The sequence below is a fragment of the Rutidosis leptorrhynchoides genome, chromosome 11 (assembly GCF_046630445.1).
Source record: "Rutidosis leptorrhynchoides isolate AG116_Rl617_1_P2 chromosome 11, CSIRO_AGI_Rlap_v1, whole genome shotgun sequence".
Classification (NCBI taxonomy): Eukaryota; Viridiplantae; Streptophyta; class Magnoliopsida; order Asterales; family Asteraceae; genus Rutidosis; species Rutidosis leptorrhynchoides.
Genome location: NC_092343.1, coordinates 178,124,257 through 178,135,536, shown reverse-complemented (window position 1 = coordinate 178,135,536; position 11,280 = coordinate 178,124,257). Strand labels below are relative to the sequence as shown.

Here is an 11,280-nt window from a genome sequence, read left to right as displayed (position 1 = left end):
TATCTTCAGAAATATTGAGGATATTAATAAAGATATATATGATGATATCTTAGGATTTCAGAATCAAATTGTGATTAAGAAATTCATTCACGATGATTTAGAGTGGTTAAGGAGTAAGGTATTCGCTAAAAATTTCATCACAAACAGAATCATCTGGATTCTTTATGTACAAGTTTAGTCCTTGTAATTTGTTCAGAGTCTCCTTCATGGTTTTCTCAATCTGGTTTCCAGTTCCAACTTTTCTGAGCTTTGCTAATATACTATTCTTTATCTTTATATCTTCGACGGTTAAGGTCGCATACAGTTTTTTTGCTGCTGTATTCAGCTTGTACAGTTTTTGCTGCTGTATTCAGCTTTTTCAGAATTTCAGAATGGAAGATCATAGTTCTAAAAGATAAATGTTATATGTATACATATAACTGTTGATGTAGAAACGCTGCGAGATTCAAAATACTGATTGCTAGTTCTCGGTAATTGGTATGGTAATTCTCGTTACAAGATGCGGATGAGTATACGATAGGGTTTTAATGAACAAATATAATGATTCTTCGGAGAGCCTTAAGTCAATGAGTAGTGAAGTTGCTGGTAAGTTTAATGCTAATGTGGTAAGATATAAACGGTTCACCGGTAACGATGATGAAGGGGTAATCTTTATAATAGGGTTTATTCGAATGAAAAACTTGAAGTTGATTTGCTGGAGCTGTCACAAAATTGGCTAATTTGGAAAGGAATTGTAAAGTTATTTTCGGTAATAACACGCCAATGGATCTGGCACAGTTTTGAATTCAAAGTATGGCTTTGAAAGATGTAGGAATCTAAAAATGATGTCTTCTGTCAACTCTTGACTTGGATTCTGATCAGTCAAAATCCGAATATGAAATTGAACTTGAATGAAAATAGTTGTTCTTTGGTGAACGGATACGTATATGTGTGATTTTGAGCAGTGTTGTTAATGACTGCTGAATCTAAATTGAAGAATGTACAGTGTAACTTATTAATGTAAAATATAAATATTCCTTGGGTATTACCTACCCGTTAAAATATTTTCATCATCAACAGTTTGTACGAAAGAATTTTTAATTACAATCTTTATGAAAACATATATACATATATATTTTCTTCAGATGTAATTATGGATTTAATGAATCAATATAATATTAGACTCATTTGATTTTCGATTTGAGCTAGAGTAAGTAACCTCTAAAACTATTAGGAACCACATATTCTTCGCAGAATATTAATAAAGTTATGGATCAATACTTCATTGTTAATTACTAGGATCCACATATTCTTCACAGAATATTGATGAAGTTATGGTTCAATACTTCATCGTTAATTATTAGGATCCACATATTCTTCATAGAATATTAATGAAGTTATGGTTCAATAATTCATTGTTAGTTGCTGTTGGTACTTCTTGGTATCTATGGTGCGTATGATGTTGATATTCGTGGGACAGATTGTGAAATTGAGGCTTGGGATGCGGATGTTGTTGTTGGTGGTACTGTTGATGTCGGTAATGTTGCTGAAGCTGGTACATTTTGTACCATATTTTTCAAGGCTACAACTCGGGTGCGAAGCTCGTTGACTTATTACTCCGGGATGATTGGCTGTTTGAATAAGTGGATGAATTAGGTTTAGAATTTGTAGATATTATGTAATCGTTGTGAGATATCTTGGTGATGAGGGTGAAAATGGTGTTTTGGATAGGTTCGCCGGTAAGTGATTCAGGTTTCTTGCCAAGAGGTGAATTTGGTTGGTGGAAAGGATCGCCTTCTTTTCGTCTCATTGATTAAGTTGACTACGAACTCAGCCCCAATTCATCTAGAATTGACAATGGCTGATTGGTGGATTCATTCCGGTTACACTGCTTTCGGAGCTCGAGTGAAAATCCATATCGGAATCGCTGTCGAAATCTGAGGAACTTGAACTGGTTGCAGAATTCATCTAGCATGGTTAGATAAAGGATTTTCAATGTGAAATGATTTTCGGATGTCGGATGATATTCTAATTACATAGAATACCTAATACTTATATATAGTACAGAATATTCCGTAGATTAAGGAGGAAATTAAGGAGATGTGTCAGACAAGGTTTAGTGTGGTGGAATATGAATTCGTCTGTACACCATCTATGCAATGATAATAATAAGATGTGTCGAGACTGAAAATGATATGTAGGCATTTTTCTACATGGAATGATATGCAAAACTTCTAACATGCAGACCAGGTTCAAGTCCAGACTCATTAATATAACCTAACAACTACTAGGTCGAAGTCTAGACTTCACTAATGCATCTTAACAACTACCTGTTAGACACACTAATGCAGACCTGGTTCGCTAAGACCACCGCTCTGATACCACATGTCATACCCCGTCCAAAATCTTCCGAACGAATACAATAACATATGGTACCATCGCGATGAACTGACTTCTATATGCCATGAATGACTCCATGTAATATCCTTAAAAGGAGCTAATGCACAGCGGAAGATTTCTTTCAAACCTGAGAATAAACATGCTTTCAAGTGTCAACCAAAAGGTTGGTGAGTTCATAAGTTTATTGTAAACAGTAAAAATTCATTATTTTGATAGACCACAAGATTTTCATTTTAGAGATAAAGTTACTATCTCAAATCAGGTATTTCAGAGATAAAGTTACTATCTCAAATCAGGTATTTCAGAGATAAAAATCATTCTCTCGATACATAACATTCACTTTTCATTTCTTTCATAGCTTGGCTTGGTAACCGACCTTAACATATAATGCGCATAATAATATCCCCAAAACAGAACATCTCATCTGTATAATAATCATATAAACTTCGAAGTACTAAACACCACGCCCACTAGCCCTTCCGTCTAGTGAACATTCTGGGTGGGGGTGTCAAACCCGGTAGCTACCTTTAGGATTCGCGTGAATTAGGACCATACCCGAATTCTAATTCTTAGGTTACCAAGCATAGGGGAAAAATATTCACAACAATTAGTGGCAATCATAACGTCCAACTAATTCAATAATAATCCACAGAACTTCTGTCTGCATAATAATTCATTCGAGGAATGTTTTATTTGTGTCTATCTCGTCAAACATTTATAAAGGCATTTCATGCATTCGCAGTTCAAAATATATTTCAAAAGCATTTAATAAAGCAGTTGTAAAAACAGTGCATGTATTCTCAGTCCCAAAAATATAAAGAGTAAAAGGGAATCAAATGAACTTACCATACTGTATTTCGTAGTAAAAATACATATAACATCATTGAACAAGTGTAAGGTTGGCCTCGGATTCACGAACCTATATTATTCATATATATATATATATATATATATATATATATATATATATATATATATATATATATATATATATATATATATATATATATATATATATATATATATATATATATATATATTAACACATATAATTGTAATCGAATAACTTTATATTTATTTTGTTATGTATTAAGATTAATATTCTTATATATATTTTATTAATATTTATAATATGTTATAATATTTATTTGATATATAATTCATTTAACGCTATGATATTGTATTAGTTAAAACATAATTTTATGTAATATTAGTATACTTATATAATAAACATATTTAATGTATAAAATATTTATTTGTTAAAATGATAGTCTTGAAAATATTGATTTACTGATAATAATAATAATAATAACTTTATTAATAATGGTAATACTAATAACAAAAATGAAAATGATAAATATTAATAATAATGATACTAATAATGTTATTGATAATATTAATTATAATACTTATGTTAATAATAATAATAATAATAATAATAATAATAATAATAATAATAATAATAATAATAATAATAATAATAATAATAATAATAATAATAATAATAATAATAATAATAATAATTCACTACCTCAAGAAATAGGCCCTCTAAAAAGAATACACTCGTGCCCGGACTCGAACCCGCGACTTCCCGCTCAGTGACAACACTACCAACCACGCTGCCATCGCTACTTTTCTACTTTAAAACCAACTGAATTAATTATATCTCTAACTAACTGGTTCTTTTCCTTCTTCATGTTCATACTAGTCCACCAGGAACAGGACTCGGCCCAAGAACCAATCACGGCCCAGTTAACAGTTTTACTAGCCCAACATCAGCTTTTCTTAATTATAAAAAAAAACGTAATGGCCTGGGTTCGAACTCAGGACCTCTTGTTCCCCACCAACACTATTAAACCAGTTACTCTGCTTGTTCTTTTCTGTTTTAGTTCGTAAAAAAACTTTCTTTAACGTCTAACTCTGTATTCTTCTTCTTCTTAAAACTTATAGTTCGACCAAAAAAACAAAAATTCATAAGATCATGACATCATAATTGCTAATCACTCATCACTCATCACCATTAATTCACAGAATCATCATCTTGATTATTCATCTCGTATTCTTATCATATCCATCATCTCATCGCATCATGTATCATATTCATCGTCATCATCATCTTTATATTCATAATTATCTTCTTTCTCGAACGTACTCATCATCATGGGATCATCACTCATTTTATCATCATAATCTCCATCATAATACATAATCATCATTTCAAATCTAACCATCATCATCATGTTCCTCTTATCTTGATTGTCATGATCATAACTTTAATCATAATCATCATCATAATAATTCTCATCATCCTCCTCATTAATATATAATACAAGTTCTATCCTAATTATCTTTTAAAAAAATAACAAGGTATCAATTTGTACTCCTTTATGGTCGGACCCTCTCCTCCTTTTAATACTTAATTGTCGCCTATCATTGTCCCAATAGAAAAAGTGCTTTAGCAAAAAGGAAAACAAGTCCATGTATTTAAATCTGCTTTCGGTTCATGCTATGTCACGAAGGGGAAAAGAAATTTAAAAGTAATAAGTACAATTTGCAAGTGTTGGCCACCTTGATAGTTAAAGTATTCGATATAATATGATGAGTGGGGTCATTGTGGAACAAGCGACTCATACCAATATATATGAGGGAGATTTTCGGTTTATCATAATATAAGGTAACATAATTGTAGTAGCCTCAATTCACTTTTCTAATACCCTACCTTTCACCTTGCTTTCGTTGTTCAAACAAGTTAGAAACCAAACATGGGTTAGAGATATAGAACCGTGGAAGTGCAGTTGTGATGAATTGGGTGTTCGGTTGAGTAAAATAAATAGTAGCAGCAAAAACTGGATAATTTGTGATTTCATGATGGTTGTCTTCGTAACACCAATTGAGGATTGAAATAAATCGTGGTTATATTTCAGTGGTGATAATCAAAGAAACAAAGAAAATATATAGAAGTTAAATGGGTTTGGGGAAATGGTGTCACGATTTTTTAGGCGTAAAGGTGTAACTTCGGTGATGGAGAAGGTGGCTAAATGGTTTGAAGTGGTATTGGGTTTACGAAGATATTGTTCGACGTACAGAATCGTTTGAGGAATTTGGGTTGATATGGTGATCGATGAAAAGGTTTGTAGGGTGTGTTTTTATTTTGTTTTCTTCATCTTTATAAGTGTGTGTCCATTATAAAATGTATACTAGTAGATTGAACGAGATTGAAAGGAATGTGTAACAATCTATTGAATGATTTGGGTAGTAATAAATATTGTTTTGTAGCGATCCTGGTGTCGACAGATTGAATCTGCAGGTACAAAAAAATATTAATAAAATAAATAAAAGTTGAATGAGACTTCTAACAGATTCAGATAAAATTAAAACTGGAAATTTGATTTGTACAAACTTTGGATCTTGACTGTGAATTGAAATCAATGGATAACTGAATGGAGACAGGAGTCGTTCGAATATAACAGTAAATGAAGAAAATAGATAAAGTTTGTTTACAAAGTTTAATTAGATTTGTTGTGTAGCTGGGTTTATATTCGAATTGTGATTAGATCAAAGGCATGAGACAAAATCAGATACAGAAGGCTAGATACAAGTAACCAGTTTGTATGATATTAAATTTTTATATAATTTATATACTTAATAAATATATTAATACTAATAATAATAATAATAAATAATAATGATACTAATAATCATAAAAAATGGTATTAATTGTATTATTAATGTTAATAATATATTGTATTATTTTCTATTAACTATAACTATAATAATACTAATATTATTAATGATAAAAATATTAATAAAGATAATAATAATAGATAATAAATAATCAACATATCTAAAAATTAAAATCTTACTACTAATTATAATGATATAACAAATTAGTTGTATCCATTTCATATATTATATCAAATAGTAATATACTAACTTTAATATTAATATTAATACTAATATTAATAATGAAAATAGATGTACTAATATTACTATAACATTTATATTTTAATTTGTAATTAAATATATTAATATTACCATTTATTAATCATGTAACATTTAATAATTATATAATACATATATATAATAACATATATTAAATATTTATTATTTATTCCTTACAATATAATAATAATCATTTATAGAAATCAATAATATCATATATATATATATATATATATATATATATATATATATATATTATATATATATATATATATATATATATATATATATATATATATATATATATATATATATATATATATATATATATATATATATATATATATATATATATATATATTTATATGTATTCATATAATAGTAACTTAATTATTCTATTTATTATTGTATATTTTCATCCCAATTAATTAAGTGTACTTTTATTAATTCAAAATGCGATATGTACACTTATATTTATATATATGTTTATATTTAATTACACACAATGGTTCGTGAATCGTTGGAAATGATCGAAGTCAAATGAATTCATGAACACAGTTCAAAGTTTTTGAGACTCAACATTACAGATTTTGCTTATCGTGTCGGAAACATATAAAGATTAAAGTTTAAATTTGATCGGAAATTTTCGGGTCACTACACCTGTCAGATATAATGGTAAGATTAACAATACAACACCCCGAAGACTGTAGTGAGTCTCTTAGATTACCAAAAAACCATGTCCAATGATCATTAGGATTAGTAAGGTTTCGACCTAAAACATGCATTGAATTCGTAATATCTTCTAGATATATGTGAACGGGTTGATTTGAGATGGCGAAATTCATAAAATCATTAAAATCATCTTCATCATTAGTGATATCCAAGACACAGTTATCGACAACGTATTTCATAGATATAACTAAATCTTGTGAAACATCGATTTTTTTTAACACATATTTTAACAAAAGCGTATGATTTAAGGGTTTGTTTGGCGCGATTGTAAGTTTCAAAGGTACTCTGGGATAATTAAGTGGCATATAAACTATATGACTATTGACATGTTCAAAATAACCTCCTGAACAAATATATATCTTTAACTTACTCATCACTATAAATGTAAAGACATATAAAAGTAGGGATTACTCACCAATAAGTGATGACCTCAAACTGTGCAAAGAGTTAACTTCAACTACTAAGTTGTTGTGAATATGAATCTGGTGTGTTTGAATATCGATCAAGTATGGTATTTATTAAATATGGGTATTACTTATGGGATCCCATTACTTATAGAGTACAAATGGATACATCTTTGGCCGGCATGATCGTACATCTTTGGCGGTCCTTTAGTGGCTGAAAATCCATTTGATCTAAACGGTAGCTCCACCGCAACAACATAGATCCCCAACCATTAATATTCTGAAATTAACAATCACTTAGTCAATCTCAAGTTAGCGAAGTTAAATGTCAACCACTTTAATAATAAGTTTATAAAACACTTACAAAGTTATCTAAGTAACCGCCTTCATATTTGTTATAGATCTGCTCCCAAAACTCGTCAGTGATGAATATAAATCCATCGGATAGGCCCCGAACAAATACCGATAAGCACTCGTAATGTGGAGTCATCATCTCTTCCGGTGTCTTAGGGCCGTCCAGATTCCTTTCATCATCATATAATGTGGAAAGGCCGGGATAGATAAGTCCAGATCCATGAATCAAATCGTCAATGATTTCTAGAATAACATTATCAGACACTACCGGAGCACTCAGTCTCCCCGTCTTCTGTTGTTTATCGGGATTTCTTTCTCTAGCATGTCAGGCTTTCTTTTAGCACCCTTTTTGATCATTTGTGACGGTGTAACGAAGGGAGACATCCTTGCCCGTGCAACCCGACGGTCCCTTTTGCTTCTCCTCACATAAACCGGTGAAGCAACCTTCACATTATCAAACATATCTTTCTTGGTTGTCTGAACTTCAACATCTGACACATATCCACCAATGAAACCACCATCATCCTATCACAGAAACACACAGCAATAAGTCAACAGAAAGTCAGATATATAGTCGACCTTGACAAGGGTCGACTATAGTATAAATTTAATATAGTCGACCTAGGTAATGGTCGACTACAATGTAAACATGGTGATAGTCGATCCAATGAAGGGTCGACTACTCATCTGCACACTGGACAGTTTATATAACTTACCAACTTGCAGAATAAATGAATTATATAATAAGAAATTACCTGCTCTTGTTGACGGATATGTTGTTGTAGGTTTTGTATCATAGAATGGAGTTTTAAAATACTTGTCCGATGGACGCCTCTAGAAACATATAAACTCTGCACTATCTTTAGTGTCTCACGTGTAACACGGATACCAGCCTCAACCCGATCACTCATCTCCTTAATCTCCTTGGCATGTTTGTTTTCCTGATCATCTAATCTCTTTGTCAAATTCTTAATCATATCCGTCAACTCCTTCTTCATCTCATCATCAAATTTCTTCGGATCATCAACTTTCTTCACCGGTACTTTAGCATCGGGGTTCTTGAAATAGTTTACACTAGCAACCCACCACTCACACTTAACCTCTGTCTTGGTGGGCCTCAAACGATTGAGAGGTCGTTCTTCGTCCGGGATATCATCCTGTCATACACATATTCATATTCATATACGTATACATATACATATACATATATATATACATATACATATACATATACATATACATATACATATACATATACATATACATATACATATACATATACATATACATATACATATACATATACATATACATATACATATACATATACATATACATATATAGTTACAGTTACATATACATATACATATACAGTTACATATACATATACAGATACAGTTACATATACATATACAGTTACATATACACATACATATACAGTTACATATACATATAGATATACACATACATATAAACATAACACATACATAAATATTTTGGTATAATTATACTCACCGGGAGTTGCATCAACTCAACGTACTCATTCCAGCCCATGACTTTCTTCTTCCGTTTCCAGTGGATTCCACGAGGTATGCCTTCACTTTCAGGATTGAAAGCATATGCTTCTATTCGGTGTTTGTATGCCTCCCATATCTACATCTACAAACAAAAACCAAATTTGGTTAAATATGAAACATGTTAATTTCTTAAAATTTATAAGTACAGATTACTACCTTAAATGCCCAAGTGAATCCGCTCAAATGGTATGTCATTACCCCCTTCCGGGTTTTATCTGCTACCCTCTCTTTATAAGGTACTAACACGTGATGCAAACTATTGTAAAGTTTGGTCCATAAGAAAGAACCCCACGGATACTTGTTCATCAACTCAAAGTCCTCTAATAAAAGAAGCATGTCATAGTTTACGCTATCCCGCAACTGCTTCCCAAGGAAGCATAAGTTAATTATCAACGCAATGACGACTATGACCTTATCCTTGTCAGTTCCTTTCAACTCATCTTTAAAAAAGGCGTCGCGAAACTCTGAAAGATGACGTTGACCACTATGTCGTTTAATAAAAACACGAGATGAAACCGAGTGGTCAAAATCCGACCTCTCTTGACCTATCCAATCTATAAAAGATGTAACTGGACCAAACCGCATCCCGGTAACCAAGCAAAACTCACGTCTACCACACCTAATGACATGGTCTCGGGTAACTCGAAACCATAGCTCTTCTGGCTCCTCACATATTTCGCGTCCGTTGATTATAAACTTTTTCGGACGGTCAGTCTGATTCATTAATAAGCAATGTATGTATCCCGGATCATTGTCATCACACTTTATATCTAACCAATGATCGAAACACGTCTCTCTGAAAATCTTTGCCTGAGCCGGAGTGAGTTTGTTCTTAATCTCCCTTATAAGAGACATATTGCTTAGAATGGTGACCTTGGCCTCGAACCAAACCTGTAATCAGACAATGATAATGTCATTATACATAAATGTTAATATACATACACATACATACAGGTACATACAATTGAAAAGCAAATACACTATAGTCGACCTTCTTTCTGGTCGACTACAGTTTTATTCAACTATAGGCGACCCAAAATGGGGTCGACTATAGTTTATGTTTTTGGCAGTCGACCCTTTGAATGGTCGAGTATGCAAGTGATCTTCTGACCTAAGGCATCCCCATAACCATATACAGATATATACATATACATATACATATACATATACATATACATATACATATACATATACATATACATATACATATACATATACATATACATATACATATACATATACATATACATATACATATACATATACATATACAATTACAGATACCTATACCTATACATATACTGACATGTACACACATACAAATACATCCATACACACATAGATATAAATACAGGGACCCATACATACATATACATATATACACATATATACACATACAGATAAACTAACATATACATACAACAACGAAATAGGTTTTACCTCAATATCTGTCATCTTTGAAGGGAACTCTTGATTGAATCTAGGGACGAAATAGATACACTGACGATGGAATTAGGGTTTAATTACAAACTATTGAAGTGATCTCTTGATTGAATCTGCAATGAATGAGGGTTGATGAATCAGGGTTCGTAACTAGGGCTTGTGGAGCGAATTTTTGTTAGAGTTGAAATTTGAATTTTGTTATCCCAACTCGCTATTTCAGTGTCTTTTTGTATACTCGACCATCATTAAGGTCGCCCGTGTTTTTTGGGGTCGAATACAGTGGTCGACCGATAGCCAACAGAAATCGACCTCCAGTTATAAACGGTGGTCGACCACATTGAAATTTGGTGTGGTCGACCGGGTATAGATGTAGTCGACCCAACGGGTAGTCGACTTAATGGTGTAAATAGACAATTTTTTTTCTAAAAGTGTATTTTGGAATAAAACTT

General features: G+C 31.6%; 1 protein-coding gene across 1 annotated transcript; it reads right to left on the bottom strand.

The window, feature by feature from the left end:
* Positions 1-9,464: 9,464 nt before the first annotated feature.
* Positions 9,465-10,843, bottom strand: LOC139875270 (uncharacterized). The gene is made up of 3 exons (XM_071862613.1): positions 10,829-10,843; positions 9,587-10,279; positions 9,465-9,470 (listed from the first exon to the last, which is right to left on the bottom strand). The coding sequence occupies exons 1-3, from the start codon at positions 10,841-10,843 to the stop codon at positions 9,465-9,467; spliced, it is 714 nt and encodes a 237-aa protein (XP_071718714.1).
* Positions 10,844-11,280: the final 437 nt, after the last annotated feature.